The sequence below is a fragment of the Thamnophis elegans genome, chromosome 16 (genome assembly GCF_009769535.1).
Source record: "Thamnophis elegans isolate rThaEle1 chromosome 16, rThaEle1.pri, whole genome shotgun sequence".
Taxonomy (NCBI): Eukaryota; Metazoa; Chordata; class Lepidosauria; order Squamata; family Colubridae; genus Thamnophis; species Thamnophis elegans.
In genome coordinates this window covers 14,550,435-14,572,469 of record NC_045556.1, presented here as the reverse complement: position 1 = coordinate 14,572,469, position 22,035 = coordinate 14,550,435, and the positions used below count along the sequence as shown (strand labels likewise).

The window sequence follows — 22,035 nt, the reverse complement described above, 5'->3', positions numbered from 1 at the left end:
AACCCAGGAATTTGTCTTGAGTATTGAATACAGATGAAAGTTCACTACACACAACAATCCACTCACAATTTTGTTATGCTGTCTTCCCTTTAGAAGTATAATCCAGGATATTATGTCCTTTTAAATAACTGATCATCAGAAATCTTTTCCCAATAAAGATAGAGAGAGGGGCAGAGGGACCTTCCAGTTCTATTTTTGGCTGAACGCTGATCTAAAAGTCAAAAATTCAAAATGCCCAATCTAAATCCAGTTCTTTTAGAAACGCCATCTGCGTTCCAGGCTGCATCATTTTTATTCATGGAAAAGAACATCTAAAGAACATGGCATTTATAACTGAACATGCTAATGTTACAGAAAAGGGAGATAAGGCAAAAGTTCATCCTGGCCAATAAATTACCCTCTTGGTCAACTAACTGTTGACCAGGGTTGGCAACTTTCTATTAAAAAATATATAGGATTGACCTTAAAAGTAGGAAAATCAATCAGAATAGAGCTGGAAGGGACCTTGGTAGTGAGGTGGCAGGCTGAACCAAAGTAGGCCTCAAGGTTTGCTTTTAGGAAGTCTGCACATGAAAACTGCTGAAGCAAAAGTCTCTATTTTAATGTATCTGCTGGCTTGACTGTAAATCTGTCTGGAAGACACATTTTAGTTCCTCAAATTGTATGCTATGTTTGACCATTAGCTGACATATGTATTATAACTTCCTGTAGACATAATATTGCTGTAACTCAAGGGCAAATCTTGAGGGGTGTATCCAAAACTAACAGATGGCTTTAACTGAAAGCGATAAACTATATAAGGAATTTCCTGCCTGTCACTCATTGTTCAGGCCATTCTTCCTGAACCTGCGCAATAAACCTTTCCTTCTCTGAAGAGCTGGCTTCCGTGTCCTGTCTTTTCCACAATTGTTGTTTTTTAGTTCAACCCACTGCTCAAGCAGGAGACCCTGTACCATTCCAGACAAGTGATTGTCCAATATCTTCTTCAAAACCTCCAGTGTTGGAATACCCACAACTTCTGGAGACAAGTTGTTCCACTGGTTAATTGTTCTCACTGTTAGGAAGCTTCTTCTCAATTCCAAGTTGCTTCTCTCCTTCATTAGTTTCCATCCCTTGCTTCTTGTCTTGCCTTCTGGTGTTTTGCCCCTCTTATTTGTGGCAGCCCCTCAATTACTGGAATACTATTATGTTACCCCTAGTCCTTCTTTTCTCTAGACTAGCTTTACCCAGTTCCTACAACCGTTATTCTTATGTTTTAGTGTCCAGGTCTTTAATCATCCTAGTTGCTCTTCTCTGCACTCTTTCTAAAGTCCCAACATCTTTTTTTGTAATGTGGTGACACAAACTGGATGCAAAGAGCGAGTGGGATGTTAAACAAGGACTTGCAGAAAGGTTCATCACAAAAAGAAGAAAGTGTAAAAAAAAAAAGAGAATCAAAATAGGCCAGTTTTGTTTAATATAAGACAGATCGAAATTTGGATGGATTTTCAAGATGCTGTTACTCTACCTAATTACAATAAAAAAAATTCTGGAATCCATGCTGCACTCACTTCTTGACCTTGCCTACCAATTAGCTTACTGAACGACTAATATTTTTGTATTACGTTTAAATTTACCGACAAAGATTTAAATTTCACACAAAAATAGTTTGTGGCAGAAGCCTGCAGAGGTTTCTGGATTGGGTCTGAAATGTGAGGGGAAGCAGTATTAACTGTCCCACAATTGGGTAGACCAGGTTGTGCTGATAGACTGGTCCCACTGGAGAAAACACTTAAACTCTCCCCTGGTATAGCTGACAAAGCAAGGAGAGCCCATGGCTTAGAGGTTAATACATCTACCTAATATGCACTCTAGCTTCAAATCCCAGAAGCTGATGAGAGCTAAATAGCTTGAAATAAATCTATAATAGCCTCCCTTTATTTCTTTGTTGGTAAAACATAAATTGAACACAAAAATAGTTTGCCATGAAAGTGACTGCCTGCGAAGGCTCCTGGATTGAGGCTGAAAGGCGAAATGCTCTATCCCATAACTGAGTAGAACAGGTTGCCCTGATAGACCATGGCTTGTAGTGAGATGAATCTATTATCAGAGACACAAGCTCCAAAGATCCTACACTTTGACTATTATTACTTTTAAACAGAATCTTCAAGAACGTCAAATAAAAAAAATAGGTACATTTGTTTTTCTATCTTCAACTTTTAAATTAGGCCCTCTTGTTTTATTGAAACCAGGATCTAAGTGGGTAACCATAAATCTGTTGCATTGGTTACTCTGCCTCTTGATTAAGCCAATGGCGGCAGGGTTGAAGGGTCTCCCATCAAAATAGCTGAAATCATTGGCTTGATCAATGCCAATATGCCTAAGGAGGGTTTTCCACATTCCTGGCCAAAATGGGATGACCTGAATCAAGGACAGCAAAATCAAGAGCCAGTGCTAAGAGAACAAAGATGATTAGGGGACTGGAGGCTAAAACATATGAAGAACGGTTGCAGGTATGTTTAGTTTAATGAAAAGAAGGACTAGGAGAGACATGATAGCAGTGTTCCGATATCTCAGGGGCTGCCACAAAGAAGAAGGAGTCAAGCTATTCTCCAAAGCACCCGAGGGCAGGACAAGAAGCAATTGGTAGAAACTAATCAAGGAGAGAAGCAACTTAGAACTGAGGAGAAATTTCCTGACAGTTAGAACAATTAATCTGTGGAACAACTTGCCTACAGAAGTTCTGAATGCTCCAACATTGGAAGTTTTTAAGAAGAGATTGGATAACCATTTGCCTGAAATTGTTCCCTGCCTAAGCAGGGGTTTGGACTAGAAGACCTCCAAGGGCCCTTCCAACGGTGTTATTCTATTCTATGAGAAACCAAGGCAATTCATCACCATTCTTGTCCACTTCACTACTCTCTTTTGGGAGATAGGTACATCAGCTGTCAAAATGCAAACATGACATTTTGAAGACTGCCCGGGAAACCATGAAATCTGGTGTGTTTTCCCCCCTTCCTTTTCTTTTGTTAAGGAGGCACAATGCAATCTGTCTTTTGAAGTGTGTCAGCATAACTTAAGACACCTCCACAGGGAAGACAGAAATAGCATTTAGCTCCATGGAGACCTATCTGTGTGTGGTGGTGGGGAGAGTTGTTTAAGTAATCCATGTTGACTAACTTTCTATGACTTATTTTTTTAATAAAGAAGAGAAGAGCAATAGCAACTGTAGCAATTATTCTTTTGGTCAAATTTGAGGCTTACATCTTATTAGAGCACCAGCAACAGCACTTAGTCTTGAATACCACTTCATAGTGCTTTTACAGCCCTCTCTAAGTGGTTTACAGCATATTGTCCCCAACAATCTTCATTTTACCCAACTCAGAAAGATGGAAGGCTGGGTCAACCTTGAACCTTGTGAGATTTGAACTGCCAAACTGTGGGCAGCCGGTGATCAGCCTGCAGTATTCCACCCCAACCACTGTGCCCCGGCATCTTACACAGAGCCAGGAGGAGCCAACAAAAGGAAACAGATTATGTTTTTCACTTCCTTAGCTAAAGTTGTTTGAGGAGAATGACTGTTTCCAAAAAAGTGAAATCAGTGAAATTTTAATGACTTCCTGTCACTGGGGGGAGAAAAAATATATCCTTAACTGGGTAGAAGAACTGATGGAAATGGCCATGAGTGAAGGGGTGTTCTTTTTTAAAAAAAATTCTATGCTGTGAAAACAAGCAAAAGAAGACTTACATTCTATCATTTAGGCATTTTTTCCCCTTGACTCTTTAAAGTTCAGGTCGTTGCCTAATGATTGTAGAGTGGAAAGGGTCCTTTCAGGTTAACAGTCAGTCATTGCAGGAATCCAAATTAAGGAAGATAGGGCAAAAGGCTGGAGGTTCTTGGACTCATCCAGTGGAAAAGAAACCAACATTTCTCTTTATAATTGGTTCCTCTGACAAAATGTTCTAACTGATGGAAGGTTCCCTTCACATTCATCCAGAATTTGCCTTCCTGTAATTTAAGGCTGTTATTTGGTGTTTTGTGCTGATGATGGTTACTCTGAGCTGATGGAGAATTGGATGCAAATTATTAGTCAACGATCATTCCTGCATGCTTCAAGATTGCTGGGTATGCATGCCTTCAAGTCATTTGTGACTCTTGTTGACTGCTTATGTAGACAAGTTCCTACAGTTGATTAGGGGACTGGAGGCTAAAACATATGAAGAACGGTTGCAGGAACTGGGTATGTCTAGTTTAATGAAAAGAAGAACTAGGGGAGACATGATAGCAGTCTTCCAATAGCTCAGGGGCTGCCACAAAGAAGAGGGAGTCAAGCTATTCTCCAAAGCACTAGAGGTCAGGAGAAGAAGCAATGGATGGAAACTAATCAAGGAGAGAAGCAACTTAAAACTAAGGAGAAATTTCCTGACAGAACAATTAATCCGTGGAACAACTTGCCGCCAGAAGTTGTGAATGCTCCAACACTGGAAGTTTTTAAGAAAATGTTGGATAACCATTTGTCTGAAATGGTACAGGGTTTCCTGTCTACGCAGGGAGTTGGGCTAGAAGACCTTCCAACTCTATTATTCTATTATATTCTAGTTTTCTTGGCAAGGTTTTGCAGAAGTGATTTGCCATTGCCTCCTTCCCAGGGCTGAGAGAAAGGGACTGGACCAAGATCAGAACTCACAATTCGAATCTTTACAAAAAAATATTTCTAAACTTAAATAACACTCAATCAAAGAACTACCAACTCAGACAACCAATGAAACAGTAAACAACAACCAATCAAGGAACTACCAAGAATACTCCTACAAACACTGATGGAGCAAGCCACTTTTTTTATAAACAGAGAGGAAACCCCACTCCTTACTAGCATTGATAATGTTACGTAGTCAGGTACTGAAATGTCTGCAAACCAACTGAGCTCCCAGAGCACCAAACACCTACAATCACAGCCTTCTAGTTTCTAGCCTGATGCCTTAACCATTACACCAAACTAGCTCTTTTCAAGAAGAAAGGCCTAAAATATATATAAATAATATCCACAGTATTGAAACTTTTCCATTTCTTTGCTTATAGGCCGAACTTCACTTTACTAAATATAAAAGAGAAGCATGTGAAAGAATACAAAATGATTTGGGCAATGATCTAGCAACTAATCAATCAATGATAGGTACTGCTTGGTGGTGATTACTTCAATATTTATTCCTATCATACCTTTATTATTTTCATAAATAACTCAAGGCAGTGGACCAGGGGTGGGTTTCAACCGGTCCGTGGCAGTCCGCGTGGATCGGTTGGTCGGTGAACCCAGAAGTAAGTAACTTCCGGGAATGCCGAAGGGCCGACCCGCCCACCCGTGCTCCTTACCGGTCTTTGAAGGCTTCTGTGCTTCCACGCAGGCACATGGCACATACAACGCCTGCGCAATTCTCCGCGAGCAGCTGGAGCATCGTGCAGGCACTAAGATGCATGTGTGAACTGCGCGCGTGCACGAGGACGCTGCCGGCCCCATTCCAACCATACCAGTTGGAATGGGATGAGCAATCCACCACTGCAGTGGACATATCTAACCCACTTTGTCTTCCTATTATCCCCACAACCATCACCTTGTGAGATGGGTTAAGAGAAAGTTACTGAGTCAAATGCCCAGCTGACCTTCATGGCCAAGGAAAGGCTAGAACTCACAGTCTCCCAATTTCTAGTCTGGTGCCCTAACCACTAGATTAATGGGTTGGATTTGGACTGCAGAGCCAAATTCATATTTAGTCTCAGTCTCAAAGCTGAGTGCTTGGCTTTACTTTGAGTAGTTCTCTCTCGAGGAAACGTATGGGGACATGGAAAAGAAATTAGGGAATGCTATATATGTTGCCCTTGAGCTCCTGAAGATAATGTAGTATATACACTCTATCATCCACAATGTTCAAGTACAGCTATTTTGCCATGTCTCTTCAATGAATACGTATTTATGCATAATGCATAAATCTCTCTATAAAATACCCTGGAGGATATAACGATCCCATAATATGCTTTCATTTATGCATTTTCTTTAGTATATACAGTTTATGAACACAAGGAGATTTAACACATTTTTGTATGTAACTTTGCATTTAAAATTAGCATATATTTGGGGATGTTTACAAATGCCCTGATTTAAATGACACTTTCCAAAAAGGATTGTGCTTGTACTGAGATAGACATAAACTGGTAACTGAAGAAGAGTCACAGAACAGTTTTAATAGATGGCTAATATTTCACTGTATAAATACACTCACATATGAACCTAAGAAGCTTCTAATGGTTGCTTATGGTTAAGGAAGAGTTACTGGTTGCATGATGTAATGCATCAAGTCAGTTGAGCATGGATAGTTCTCAACTTACAGCGGGGGTGTCAAACTCAATTTCATTGAGGGCCACATCAGGGTTATGTCTGATCTCAGGGGGCCGGAGTGAGCGATGCACAATATCAGTGGCCAGCACATCACTCGTGTCAGGGGCGCCTGTGGTGGCCCAAGTGCTCTGCCAGAGAAAATGGGCTCCTGAGCTCTGTTTTCAGCTGTGACAGCCTCCTGCAACCCTCTGCCAGCAAAAACAGAGCTCAGAAAAGTCGCCCGAAGCTCCCACCAGCTCAGTTTTCAGCTGGCAGAGGCACCATGGGCCGGTTCTTCACTGTTTCCAGGGTGGATCCATGGGCCAGATCTAAGCATCCGGGTTATGAGTTTGACACCCCTGGCTTACAGTCCTTCATTTAACCATCATTCAAAGTCACAATAGCACCAAAAAAACCTGACTTATAGTCCTCACACTTATGACTGTCACAGCATCTCCATGGTCACATAATCACAGCTCAGACACTTGGCAACCAGCATGTATATCTTGACAGTTGACATGTCCTGTGATCACTATTTATGACCTTCTCATAACTATGTGAATGTATACCTAGAATTGTATGTAAGAGAATAAATGACAGTAAGAATATAAAGCACAATATAGGTAAACAATATTTGGTTATAAATAGTTAAGTATAAATAAATATAGAACTGTACATAAAAATGGATAACGAATAAGGAGACCATGAATGCAAGATAGAAATGTATAGAAGGGAAAAGACTAACTGCAAAGAAACCGATACGGAAATGCTGTATGATATACGATGGAACTTTTTGTTCTTATGTTGTTTTAAGTCATGTGTCTGTTTTTGTTGATATGTTTATGTGTTTAAAATAAAAATATATATAAAAAAAGAGAATGTAATTAGGAAAATATTAGAATGTGCAGAAATGAACAAACGAACACTTGCCATAAAGGACAAAGAACAAACTAAATATTATATGCCATGGGGGCTATGTTATGAATGGTTGGAAAATAAAAACAGAAGTTAGAAATAATTGGAGATTAGTGAAATATAGAAAACATGTTAAGATAGAGATGTAAACAATAGGATGATTGTTACCAATATAACTATTGCGATTATTATATTTAATAGTTATTATATTCTTATTAGAAGATATGTTAAGAGGGAGAAATGAATAGATTTATTATGTTCATTGTTACTATTGTAAGCTTAGATAATCAATATCAATGTAATGAATACTGATGTAAATTTTGATTCTTATTGCACACTGTTTAATGGAAGATAGAACGTTTAAGTTAAAAATAAATTTTTTTAAAAAAAACCTCTTATTATTAAAAAATACTGCCAAAGAGGCAGAAATCTCCAAACGGCTTAAGATTTTGATAGATTGAAAACATTTAAATACAGCTAATGTAGAATCCAGCAAATAATTTCTATCCATTCCATGTTATCCTACAGCATGCCACTGTCACTGCAAATAACATTAGGAACTATAAAAAAAAATCCTGGAGAAGCAGAGAGGCTACTAAGATATTCATGGTGTTAATGACAAAAATATACTTTCCACTGCTTCAATGTAGTGAGGGGAAGAAAAAAAAACCCAAATAAGAATGAAAAACAATGCTGGGCATGCTAACCATTTTATTTCATTTTGAGCTAGGGTCTAAAGATAGATTTGCACCATTTTCTAGCAAGTTGTCTCTGTGAAATGGATGATTATGGTTTAAAACCAATGGATCCCTCAATTAATTTCCAGAAGATCTTGCCTCTGGCCTTCAGATTTTCTGCAAAATTGATTGAGCCTTAACAGGACGAGATTTGGATTTTTCAGTGTTTTCCTAGCTTTGGGGAGCAAAAACATTTTTAAGTAGCTTAAAACCACCTTGAGCCTCTTCTAAAGCTTCTGTATGTTTCCTGCTCCAAAATGGTAACAAATTGCATGTTGATTTGGGGTAAAATTGTAGTGATTAGTGCAGATTACAGGAACCAGTAAAAGTGACTGGGGAAATGCAGATTGTCACGCCTTGCCTTAGCAATTCAAGAGAAATAAGAACGGGGATATTTAGAGTTAAACCTAAATATCCTACCAAACAACAGGCTTCACTGATTGCCTTGCCAGAGTCTCTGCAGATTGGACTAGAATAGCTCTGGATCTGAGGCTCAGAGCCTATAATCAAATGACCAATTCATAAGTGTGTACTGTACAGAATAAACTTCAGGGAAGGGGGAAATAGCAATAGCATTTAGATTATATATACCGCTTTACAGTGCTTTACAGCCCTCTCTAAGCTGTTTACAGAGTCAGCCTATTGCCCCCAACAATTTGGGTCCTGGGAAGAATGGAAGGCTGAGTCAGTGAGATTTGATCTGCCAAATTGCAGGCAACTGGCAGTCAGCAGAAGTAGCCTGCAGTACTACACTCTAACCACTGTGCCACCGTGGCTCAAATAAGATGCATGCAGCAATATCTCTTGCAATCAGCAGATAATCTCAATATGCATACATTCCTATTTTTTTTTCCAGGTGGGAAATGCTAATTTATAAGAGATGTAAATAATTCACTCTTACAGAGTGCAGAATATCAGAGTTGAGAGGATCTTGGAGGTCTTTTAGTCCAACCCCCTCCTCAAGCAGGAGACTCTATAACGTTCTGGACAAGACTATCTAATATAGTCTTTAAAACTTCCAGTGAAAACAATGGAAAGTCAGCCCTTCCATTGACTAAATGTTCTCACTAACAGGAAGTTTTGCCTTAATTCTAGGTTGGCTCTCTCTTTGACCAGTTTCCACCCTTTACTTTTTATCCTGCCCTCAGATCCTTTGGAGAATAGGACAACTCCCTCTTTTCTGTAACAGCCCCTCAAATATTATAAGACTGCCATCATGTCACCCCCTAGTCCTTTTCATCAAACTAGGCATACCTCGTTCCCTCAATTTGTTCATAGCATGCTTTAGCCTCCAGTCCTCATTAGCCTCATCTTTGTTGATTGAGAAGATCTCTTCAGTATTTCTCATCATATTTATAGAATAACAGAGTTTGAAGGGACCTTGAAGGTCTTCTAGTCCAACCCCCTTAGGCAGGAAACCCTACACCACTTCAGACAAATGAACATCCCACATCTTCTTAAAAACTTCCAGTGTTGGAGCATTCACAACTTCTGGAGACAAGTCGTTCCAATGATTAATTGTTCGAACTGTCAGGAAATTTCTCCTTACTTCTAAATTGCTTCTCTTCTTGATTATGTATGACTTTCTCCATGCCCCCATGTGTGTGTGTGTGTGTGTGTGTTTGTGTGTGTGTGTGTGTGTGTGTGTATCTGAGGGAGATGGGAGATACAAGAAATATAAAATGCAAAATATAAATAAGTACATTCTTTTCATATTCTTTTTATATTCTCTATGCTCTGTATATGAAGAAAGTAAGTAAAATCTTTATTATGGTCAAAGACCAGCAATACACATTAGTTTTTACACTATATCAAAAAATACTAACATTAAAATATAATTAAAAAGTATTGACATTAAAAGTGGATAATAACATAATGGTCCAAAGATTGTTAAAGTTATGTCCAGATAATTGGTACAAGATGGTACTATACTGTAGCCAATTTTTTTCTTATGGACGTTGCAGCAGCACAGAACTTTGCCACTGCATACGTGGTAACCGGGTTAGTGTCCTGGAGGAGAAAGCCTAGATAAAAATGGTCTGCCCTCCCTGGCAATCTCTCTAATAAGGGGAGAAACACTGTATATGAATGTATTGAGTATAAAATGTCCTTCTGAGGCCAGAAACCGTGGAAATTCTACTGCTGATATTTTTTTTAATTCTACCTCACTCCCCCCACCCTCTCCCCAAAGCCTTGGAGTGCAGCAGTTTATAAATCTCATACATAAAAAAATAAATCACATGAGCTTGTCCTTTTAAAATGGCGTTGTTGGGCCATCAACTGACTGTTACTCTATATTTATGGGGGGGGAGCATTAAGGACCCCACAATCATAATCGGATAGGATGCCACTTAGTTTTAAGTGCCTATTAACTGATTCTAAATTGTAGTGGAATGTCTTTGCAAGTACTTTTGACATTCACATTCATAGAGCAGCTCTGATCAAAGCTGATGGAAGCATATAGCAAATGAGCCAATGATAATGCAGCCAGTAAAGCATCACAGAGTGAGTTGCAAGCAATCCTTGATTGTCTCTTCTCCTCCTCCTGCTTCTTTTTCCCTTCTCCGTACAGTTATTTTACCATCCCCGTTTCCCCAGTTATTTTCACCTGAGGAACAGAATGGTTTGAAGGCCATTCAGTGAGTCTGTGTGTGTCCATATATAAAATGTTCCTGGGTCTGCATCTTTCATATGGATGGGACAGAGAAATTGGCAAAATCTGATAAATAACTTCCTTGGGGCTTTTCCAACTGTGATATGCCTATATTATGTTGCAGATTTCATCTTAAATTATAGCTTTCATTCATTCTTCATCTCACGATGCAGAAAACAGTGCTTTAGATTTTTTGCAAGTATCAGCTAAAGCCGGGATCACCAACCTTTTGGACTTCAGGGACCATAAAATGTATAATTTTAAATCCCGCAGACCACTAATATGATCTGCCTAATGACCGGCTGGGTGGGCGTGACTAGGTGGTCATGTGACTGGGTGGGTGTGGTCAACTCGATGTCACTCACATCGAGAGGCACCTCACCAGCCTCTACTCCCCCCTCCCCCCCAGTTACTCCTCACCTCCCTATCCAGGCTCCTTAGGGCCCCAACAGGAAGCAGCTATTGGAGCTAAGTAGCCACCATGAAAAAGGGTTGGCAAAACAGCTCAGTTAAAATTGGATCTGACTGAGAAGGAGGTTCAGCAGAAGTACCTCACTGAGGACTACGAGCATAGGCTTTCCAAGAAGAGGGAAGACCTGTGGGAGTGCAAGGCCAGGCACTGGCGCCTGGAGGCTCAGTGAGCTGAGATGGTCAGCCAGAGTCAGGCCATGATGCAATGTCACTGGGGCAAGGTCATCTGGCTCTTCACCACCAGCGATGCTTCCCTCCAGCCTTTGCCCAAAGCCCCGCATCAGGAGAATGAAGCAGACCCCAAGTCAGAATTTCTGCCCCCCTCCAACCTGCACAAAAAGACCCCAAAAGGGGAGACTCTCTGCAGCAACACAAATGTTCATTGCCATAGTTCAGAGGACCCCTGATTTAGTGCAATATTAAAAATGCAAGTAATTTTTCTGCGGACCACCAAAATTTTCTCATGGACCACCAATGATCCCTGGACCATCACTTGGTGACTGCTGGTCTAAAGAGGGCTCTTGATACAGGGGAAGAATGGCAGCCACCAACCTAAACATAAGTTTTGTCCAGTGGTGGGTTTCAAAAAGTTTTTAGAACCTCTTCTGTAGGTGTGGCCTGCTTTGTGGGAGTGGCTTGCCAGCCATGTGACTGGGTGGGCGTGGCCAACCTGTAAAATGTGGTGAAACTCACTTAACAACGCTCTTATTTAGCAACCAAAATGTTGGCTCAGAAACTCTGGCATTTGAAGCACGCAAGTATTAAAGCTGTCAAGTTACAAGACCCTTGCACCCCTAACCCTTTAGAAAAAAAACCCAGGGGTGTTCAAACTTGACAGCTTTAAGACTTGTGGACTTCAACTCCCAGAATTCCTCCTCTCGCTCTTCATCTTGATGATGTTTGGACGGGTGTGGGGAGGGAGCTGGAACCGGTTCTAAACAGCACTGTAGATTTGTGGAACCTCTTCTATAGAAGAGGTTAGAACTGGCAGGAACCCACTGCTGGTTTGGTCTACAGAGATTCTCAGTCAATCCTACACATAGGATTCCATTAAGGCAGCAGAGAAGCAAAAGTCCCAATGAAATAATGACTGCTAATATCTCCATTTAAACTCCAACTCCCATTAGAGAATATCTTCCAAAATTGGCAATTGCTTATTTCACCAACTCTCAATTCTTCCTCCCTCCCTGCCTGCCTGCCTCCCCAAAGGGTCTAATAATCTTGCAATGACAAACTTAATTGCTATTCAAAGCCTGCGCTTTGAATTGTACCTAGAAACACAAGCAAAAATATGTTAACCGATGCACAGCCTGATTAATAATCTGGACGAGGGTGTTTGAGAGAGGTAGTTCCCGATGTAATATCCTGCAGAGGAAAGAGCATTATTGTTTGTTTGACTCGGCTTAGCAAATTGAAATGTGTGCCGTTAAACTAACAAATGACTCAGATGAGCTTTAACTCAATACTAATGAAGAAGGAATCCCACACAATTAAGGCAGTCACATGGGTAACCACCATGAAGGAATGTGGGGGCTTTTTCTTTAATTGAGCTTTAATATCTCAACATGATCTTTCAGGAGAAGTGCCCTGAATCAAAAGCCTGAACACGAGGGAGGTGGGGTGGGGGAAATAAGAAAAAATAGGAAGGAATAACTACATAAATAAATAGGAATATTTTCAAGTTGCCTTGTACTTATAGGGAGTTATTGACTAGATAAATCAAAGCAGGAAAATGCGGCCATCCTGGGTTTGAGACAACTTCATGTACCGCAGATTCTGCTTAACAGCCTCACTGATAAAAAAAAGTCACTAAAATGGAAGAAGAATTAACTCTGCAGAAGGAAGTTTATGCCTGTGATTTATGAGAGAAATAGTGGCAGCTACAACTGAACAAGAGAAGTGTAGCCAAAAGAAACTGAATTCCAGCTATTTGCTATACCTCTTCCACATTCTTCCAAAAGGCACAGTGTAATTATGACATTAGGCACACTCATGCTTTTTTAAAATGCTTTCAACAATTATCCACTGCAAATATTAAAACATTCCTTATGAGGATGTATGTTGTGCTTGAAAGACCTTATTACTTAGATATTCAAAACATGCATGAGCAGGGAAGAAGGTTTACGGATTTGGGTTAGCAATGATTGGTGACTGCCTGCATAAAGAATGCCAACACAGGTTTGGCATTTCATACAACTAGCAATGTCTTTGCAATTCAGTGTGCTTTCTAGACCTGGGTACTCAAATAGTTCATTCTACAACAGGTTGACTTAGTTAGAAGAACAGGAAGAGGGCAGTGTGCCATGCAAGTAACTCAATCCAATCAGTAGTGTGGTTAGAGGGGATGAGTTTCTCCAAAGACGGATTGGAGATAAATGAATCACTCTGGATCTACATTATGAAAATAAGTGCAGAAATGAAGAAGGTAGGTTGGTGGCCATCTGGCAGTTTCTCCATTTCATTGTGGCCTACATAATTGTGGGCCTCTGGAGTGCACAAGTAGTTACTTGGGATATCAGATAAATGGACATCAGAGTTTTGTCTAGAACAAGTTCCCCTGAAAGGTTTTCTCCTGATAATGGTCACACAATCCTAGTCTAAAAGAGGAACCTCCGGCATTCAATTCAGCATTGACTCTGAACCATAACTACATTCCTTATGATGTTAATGGTGAATTATTCTTCCTTAAAATTTCCCTTGAGTATTTGAGACTGGAGCTATTGATGCTTCCATTCTGTCAGTGAATCCATTATGACTTACTATCGTCAGGCCTGCAGCCATGTTCCTTTTGGATCTTTGGCCTGCCATACTTTCTATTATTCTACTATGCCTTTTCTATTGTGGGAAAATGGGAGGGGGGATTGTACGGAATTACATGCTATGTAGCTAAAACAAAATTCCTTTCTAAAAAGCCAAGGTCATCCTTTGTCTCTGCACCTCTGCAACTGACCAGTACTAGATGGGTGGAAGCTGCCAGCATGGTGGTGGAAGGTTGGACCATGTGATGGACTTGTGGGTGTGGGGGCAAGATCTTGAACTTTCAACTGGGTGGGGAAAACCGGGAAGCTTTCAGATTCATGTTTTCCACAAATGTGCCAACACGTCTCTCTTAATAAATTGGAGCTTTGAGCAATACTTTGCCTTGGACTCTGATTTAATTTTGGATGCTATTTGGAACCCCAACAACTACATTTACAAACTGAAGTCCAGGATGACATACGTAACAAACCAATAATTAACACTGATAAGTCCCATTCATAAAGGTCAAGAAGTTCTTCTGCTTTTTCTGAATCCCATTCTTTCTAATACAGCACACAGAAGTACTTGGGATCTTCCTGCTTTTGTGCCACTAGTTTTATGGTACACCTGTTTCCACCACACAGCTGTCTTCCCAATACGAAGTTATTGGCAATCCCTGAACCAAAATACAGCCAGAAAACCCACAATTTATCTTCCCACCTACCTCTACAACCATGGACTTCATTGAAGGGGGAGGGGAGAAAGGGGTTTATTTGTACCTTTCATTCCAAACTTCGATCGCCGTCCATATTTGTTGATCATAATAAATAGGACCACCAGGAGAACACAGGCAAAAGCCGCGAGACCCACTGCGATAGATACCTATAAAGAATATCCTGGATGTTAGAGGCTCATTGAATTCTCAAAAACACTTGCATTCAAATGTATATGTTCGTCTCAATAGAAGTAATCTATTATTTTTGCAGTCACTGATGAGAATTCTACAAGTAACCAAATCATTAAGCTAATTAAACTGTCTTTATGTCAAATAAAGTTAAAACAACATAAATATATACATACATACATACATACACACACACACACACACACACACACACACACACACAGAGAGAGAGAGAGAGAGAGAGAGAGAGAGAGAGAGACGATTCAGAGAGAAAGAAAGAGATGGACTCAAGAAATACATGGCAGAAAAATAAACTGTCAGAAACAAGGAAAAGGATAAAGCTATAGCAAAACAAGGAACACCCATTCAACTCCCCCCCCATTAAATCAATATGGTGACTTTGTAAACCACTTAGAGATGGCTATAAAGTACTGTAAAGCGGTATATAAGTCTAACTGCTATTGTTATTAGCAAATTTGGGCACACTGTTCAATTTTTTAAATTAAACTTATTATTTTTCTAGAATACAACAAATTGAGTTGAATACATCCTGATATTTGTGCTTAATTGTTTTTGTGTCCTTTGCTGTTGGATCAGTCATATTATTTTATTCATCCACCAATATAATGTTCAAAAATACAATTACAGCCATCCCCCCTGTGTTAATTATCAAAAGTATACAAAAAAGACTAAAATTTAGATCAATTGTACAAGTTAAATTTTTAATACCATTATTTAGGTTTGTTAGTTATTTCTTTCCTTTTAAGTTACACTTTAAGAGACTCACAGTGCAACAGTCTTAAAACTAAGATGCTAAGTTTTACGTTTTAAAAAGAAAAGTGTATATAGTGGAGATTTATTTAATCTGAGCAAAAGCATTGATTCCTAACTGAAGTTAAATTTTAAAAGCTAACATGAATTTTAAAATCAGTATGTCATGAAGATCTACAGAGAATAGTCTATGTGTAATATTAATATTGCAAGTATATGAATTATATTAGTATGATATAGAGATGGAATGGTACATAAATGAATTATTATATTGATTTAAAAGGCTCTACAATTACCAACTGCAATTGCTGACTTTCTGCACTATTAAAGAAGTCTGTAGCAATTCTGTTGTAATATGCAAATAAAAGCATGCTACAGCTGGCATTTACTCCAAACATATTAAAACTGTTAGGATCAGATACTATCTCTTCTTTACAAAGGCTGGCATTTGCCCCTTAAAAAGCCATTCCCTGTGTGATTAGAATGACCTCAATCCTATTGGTTTTTCACAGAAGATCTGGATGTGTTCCCATGCATGGGGTTCAGACTGTTAGCTGGAGCATGTGAAGTTGCTAACTAGTGGCAGACCAGTTCGAGCTCTCTCCCTCTCTCTCTCTCACACAGACACAATCTCTCTCTCTCTCTCTCTCTCTCTCTCTCTCTCTCTCTCTCTCATCTCTCTCTCTCTCTATCTCTCTCTCTGCTGGGTGTGTGTGTGTGTGTGTAGTTAGTCTACCAGAGTCACTATGGTTAGATAGGCAATCATAATGAATGAATGAGACCTTTTTAAAAATATATTTGCATGAAAGATGCTGTGTAGAGAAATGGGGGGAACCAAGGGCCCTGTTTCAATTAATCATACCTCAGATATAAAGTCCAACAATTTTTTTTTTTTTAATAAATAATATTTTAGTGCCTTCATGTGTAGGGGTTGACTGGTAACCTTCTCAACTTGTCTCTGGAGTGTTCTTGGCAATGTTTTTGGAAGTGGTTTGCCATTGCCTTCTTCCTAGGGTGAGAGTCAGTGGACTGGTCCAAGGTCACCCAGATGGTTTTGGCCTAAGGCAGGACTAGGAACTCACAGTCTCGGGTTTCTAGCCTGATGCCCTTAACTACCGCACCATATGGGCTCTTCTACATATATAACCTTCTCTGAGTTATATATGCTTGTTTACGTCCACACAGAATTAAGTCCATGCAGTACAGAACTTATCTGATGTTAATGGTTACTTGATGTAATTATATTTCAGGATTACAACTAGGGCCAAGTTGTAGTAGCATCCTTATAGGATCTAGAACCAGTTAGCCCTAAACAAAGCCCAAACTAGCTAAAGAATTCTCTTCCACTGATAAAACAGTATTTATTTACAAACACTACCACATAATATCGATACAATAAATACTGAGGGGAAACTAAAATAAATAAATGTATATAGAAATGTAGTTTTCTTAATGCTCAAGAGAGGACATTTGGTTGGAACCAAGAGTGGTCAAAGATGTAGAGCTAATCTGAAACCTGGCATCAATCATTGCTGGGAACCAATTTCCATTTCCATTTATACACCTTGGTGAACTTTCCTTCTGCATCAAAACAAGCAAAAGAGAATGGAGAAGCTGAAGGCAATTTAAATCAAAACATTCTATATTTAAACCAACAGCCCTCAAAATGCCAAAGGGCTTATGATACTTTACAGAATAATCAATTCAGCTGGCAGACATTTTAAGGCACCAAAGCACCACAGTCGTAAATGGGAAGTAGAAGTAGGAAAATATAATCAGCATTATAATCAGTATAATACTTGTACCAGTTAAAGAAGGGCATTTTATGGTAGTTTTATCCAGAAGGGCAGTTATATTTAAAGCACCTGAACATCTTGACATCTTAAAGAGTCACCTTTATAAAACCGATTTTATGAACTTGGGATTGGATTCATCTAATGGAGGAGATTCCTATGTGTTTATGCCTTATTGAACACATTTACTTTTAACAACCACAACCAGCCCTTCCTGTGATGTTGCAATCTTGTTTTGTGTGGACAGTAATTCTTGATATAAGAAGGGGTTTTGTGTAAGAGTGCCATTAGATTCATCTGTGAATTGTTAGGAGAGACATGACGTTAACCACTTGAGGGCATTTCACACATTCCAGATTTTGTAAGGGTGAGTATACTTAACAACTACAAATGAAGCAATGTGTAAATGAGATCAAGTCATTTTGACCAAGAGGTCCGTCATGTTGGCACACTCAGCAGAGACACAAGATTTGCTGTGGCCCCCATCAAAGTGGGAGGCCCAGGCCTTCTGCCATGTAATGAGAAAAATGACCCAGAGACAATATTCAAAGCCAACAACTGAAGAAGTTGTGTATCACTGAAAAAGTTCTGGAAAGGGTAAAAAGATAGCAATTGGGGATCCATAAATAAGACAGGAGAGAAACAAAAGAGAAGGGAATGAAAATTAGTTTTGGTGGAGGCAGTTCAGATACTTCTGGTAATCATATTGATAAATAATTTATCCTTCATTTTTAAGTGCACAGAAACATTTCTTTTAAAAGATCTACCTCTCCCCCCCACTTTATTGGGAAAATATTCTTCCTGCTCTGTGCTTTGATTGCAAACCCTACTTCTTATCAAAATGAAATACACATTGCAGGAAAATAAAGAGATGTTTTCTCGCTGGCAGGCTATTGTCTTCTCCAGTCTGGAATAATCCTCATATTTTATACATGTTGTGCTTTATCAGAGCTGCCTGGTATTTTTTTTTCCTGCTTTGTTTTCTACAAGCAGGAAAGTTGGTGAGCCAAAACAGGCCAGGGGGAAGGGGAATTTGCACAACAGTTGTCCTTAAGGAACAGAAGCTGCATGCAATGCACATGAGCACCACAGCAAAAACAAGATATGACATCTTTCTCTGCCCTGGGATTGTGTTTGCTCATTCAACTATTTTTCCCCCAGCATCTCTCCTCTCTCCAAAGTGGTAATACCCCAGGGAATTCTTGAACACCAGTTTTTGCTGTGCTTATCAAACAGCCCTAAGAATGTGAAGACATGCTTATTACAGTTCAGGTATGGAGGAATCTTACTGGGAGTAAGCCCTTTGTATTCTACAAGCTGAATGCACAAAAATGCTCAGTGGTTAGATTCATATACTACCGGGAGACTAAACTAAAATAAGCTTCGGAAGGTTGCAACCCGGTGAGTTGAAAGAATCTGGTGATAGTCTTCCAAAGCAATCAAGCCATCATCTATGCCACCATACGATCTACATCACGGTTGTCAAACTTGCATCATCACAACGTTGTCATATGACATATTGTGACTTTTTCCTCCTTTGCTAAATCAGGTCTGGATGTGGCCAGCGCATGACACATCTGGCCCACGAGCCGCACGTTTGACAGTCCTGGTCTACATGTTTAGGGATAGATGATGATGTGAATAGCATAGAAAACGCCAGTTTATCCACCTACTTTTCTTCACATACAATTCCTAGGCGTTCTATTGCATGATCCCTCTGCGTCCATAGCGAACAACATTCACAAACAGATATGCTGCTTAACAGTCAACAATGAGGCAAAAATGAAGCCTTCTAAAATTTCCTAGGTACACATTCTAAAGAGGAGTGGTCCAAAGGAGATGGAGAGGATGCAGAGCCATTGAGAGGATTATTAAGTGCTGGAACAAGAGTAATATGGGCCCCCTCACCTTCACATGGACACATAAATCAATAATGTCATAATTGTACTGCATGGAGGCCTACTAGGCCCAAAATGGGGCATGAGGGGGTCGCATGCCCTTAAAGGTTATGTCAAACAAGGAGGTTTTGCTTATACACACAAAGTATAGAGCCATGATGGTGAACCTGTGGCACATGTGGGCACGAGCACTGTCGCAAACTGTGCACCAGCCAGCTGGTCTTTGCAGGTACCAGAGCACTGGAAAATGGCCCCCAAAACAGCCAAAACACAGCCCATTTTCCAGGGCATTTGGGGGGAGTTTTCAGGCCATTCTGGAGCCATTTTTCAGGCTCTTTTCAGGCCATTTTGTAGGCCATTTTTGGTTTGAAAAAATAGCCTGAAAATGGCCAAAAAAACAGGCATGCGCACACCGGCAGCTGGTCTTCAGGTTTACGGCACTCAGGTGCGCGCACGAACATGCACACACATTCTGGTTTGGACACTCAGTGCCGAAAAGGTTTACCATCACTGGCAAAAAGTATGAAGTATATATCCAATATTGTTTTTCTTTTTAAAAAAATGATTTTGTAAAAATTAAAGAAATGTTTCCCCTCCCTGGACCCCCTTTGAGCTCCATGGGCCACAGAACAATGTGTCGGCTGCACTTCCCTCTCCTCAGGCCTGATAGGATGATATTTCTTTGGTTCTACAATCATAGAAAATGACTTTGTTCTGCCCAGAAACACCATTCTAGGACCACTTGCAATATGGAAACAGCTAGTAAACCAGTAGCCAAGCCAGCATTATGGATGATATGAATGGGTTAGTTGGGCTTTGACTTACCATCTCAAGGGAAGGCAGTAATTCTGGTACACGTGATATTTCTGGGTAGACAAGTTGCATTCCCACAGAAATCCACAAAGTATAAACCAGTGGTTAAGATAAGATTATTTCCCATTGTCAAGTCGCAAGCATCTTACCCCAAATGTGTCTTCCTCTGGCTTATGTGTCACTGTGATGAGAGGGGAGGGACTCGGACTGTACTCATCTGAAACCAAAGGAACAAAAGAAGAAAAAAGTTTATTTCAGAGTTCAGAGAAACATGTGCATACATGTTAAATATTATATGTCACATGTCTATGTATATATGATTAACTCTTAGAAAAATCCCTGTTTATTCCTTCCTATACCTACCCCCTTGTGGTAGTGCCCCAATATTGTCTTTTAAAGTTATTTCCTTCCCGCATCCAGTTGAAGCATCCTGTATTTTTGGATAGACTTTGATTTCTCTTATGTTTTTCCCTGTTTTTCCCCCTGCTCACTACTCCAAGTTGTATTAATGGCTATTCTACCCAGGAAGCTTTTAAAACAGTCTCTTTATTTCCAGGTTGATGCTGTTATTTGAACACTCCTACCTCTCTGCTGTCACATTTATCTCAACTAATGATTCTGCCAATGTTTCTAAATAAGCAACCTCGGCTATCCATTGGTGAAAAAAAAACACCAATCCAAAATCCAAATGCTGACAATCATTTCTTTAAAAAAAAAAAAAAATCCTAAAGGGATGCTGAGTTAGATTTGAAAGGACATGACCAAGATGAGCTTGACTTGGGTGGTATATTAGCTTTCGTCATGTAGATTCCAACTCTTGAACTGATGGTCATCTCCATGTTTCATAGAAGCTCTAAATTTCAGTTGTCTGTCCCTGGGAAAAGTTTTTTTCCCCCTGTACTGCAGGAAATCCCAATCTCTATTTGCGTGAAAGAGGAAAGGAAGCCCTGTCTCTTTTGCCACCCCTTATTTTTTTTAAAAAAAAATGGTAACCTTAATCTGATGACAATTTAGACTTGTTTGTCAAAAGGTAAGATAAAGGTAAAGGTTCCCCTCCCGCATATGTGCTAGTTGTTCCCAACTCTAGGGGGCAGTGCTCATCTCTGTTTCAAAGCCAAAGAGGCAGCGCTGTCTGAAGATGTCTCCATGGTCATGTGGCCAGCATTACTAAACGTCAAAGGCACAAAGAATGCTGTTACCTTTCCACCAAAGGTGCTTCATATTTTTCTACTTGCATTTTTACATGCTGTTGAACTGCGAGGTTGCCAGAAGCTGGGACAAATAACGGGAGCTCAATCCGTTACATGGCACTAGGGATTCGAACACCTGAACTGCTGACCTTCTCATTGACACAACTCACATGTTAGCTATAGTTAGTTTAGCAAACTTGCTACCTTTATATCCTTAACAATGTTTTTACAGCAATCCAGCATCTTAGCCACTGAGCCACCATGTCATGAAATGATATACAGAAGCTAATCTGTGAAACTAATCAGCAAAATATCACAGTACGGATTGTTCACAATTAGGTGAACAGCCGTCCATGCCTTTTCTCAATATTCTGATCCCTTCGTTCATCTAGGTTTCCCTTTCATGATCAATGAGAAAACGTAAGATCTTCACAGGGCTGTTTCTGCGTTCTCCCCTCACCACTCGCATGCCTTTCATTTTTACTTCCATCAAATCCCAGGAAAGGCTGGTACTGTTTCAGCTATATAAGCACTCATAACCTGAGCAGTTTTCCCTTAGCAAATTAGAAAATACTAGTGATCTGCAGAAAAATTCAATTGGATGAAAGGAAATGTGCTTTAAATCTTTCTTTTTTTTTTCAAAGCAAAACAGAATGGTGCTGAAAATCTCAAGAGTGAAGTGTGGCACTCTTTCTGGGTTGTTGTTTTGTTTTTTTAGTTATGAAGTGCTTTTAATGGTTCAACCTCCATGAATTCCAAATATTTTTTTTCTCATCTTCATGCTCTCCAATTCATTTATTA

General features: G+C 39.8%; 1 protein-coding gene across 1 annotated transcript in view; it reads right to left on the bottom strand.

Annotated features, from left to right (window-relative positions):
• The window catches only part of NTRK3 (neurotrophic receptor tyrosine kinase 3), a 477,242-nt gene that overhangs the window by 268,669 nt on the left and 186,538 nt on the right, over positions 1-22,035 (bottom strand). Inside the window, exons 10-11 of the mRNA XM_032233717.1 lie at positions 20,194-20,261; positions 14,645-14,747 (exon numbers count right to left, since the gene is read on the bottom strand). Coding sequence (XP_032089608.1) covers positions 14,645-14,747; positions 20,194-20,261 — 171 coding nt within the window. The remainder of the gene's footprint in view (positions 1-14,644; positions 14,748-20,193; positions 20,262-22,035) is intronic.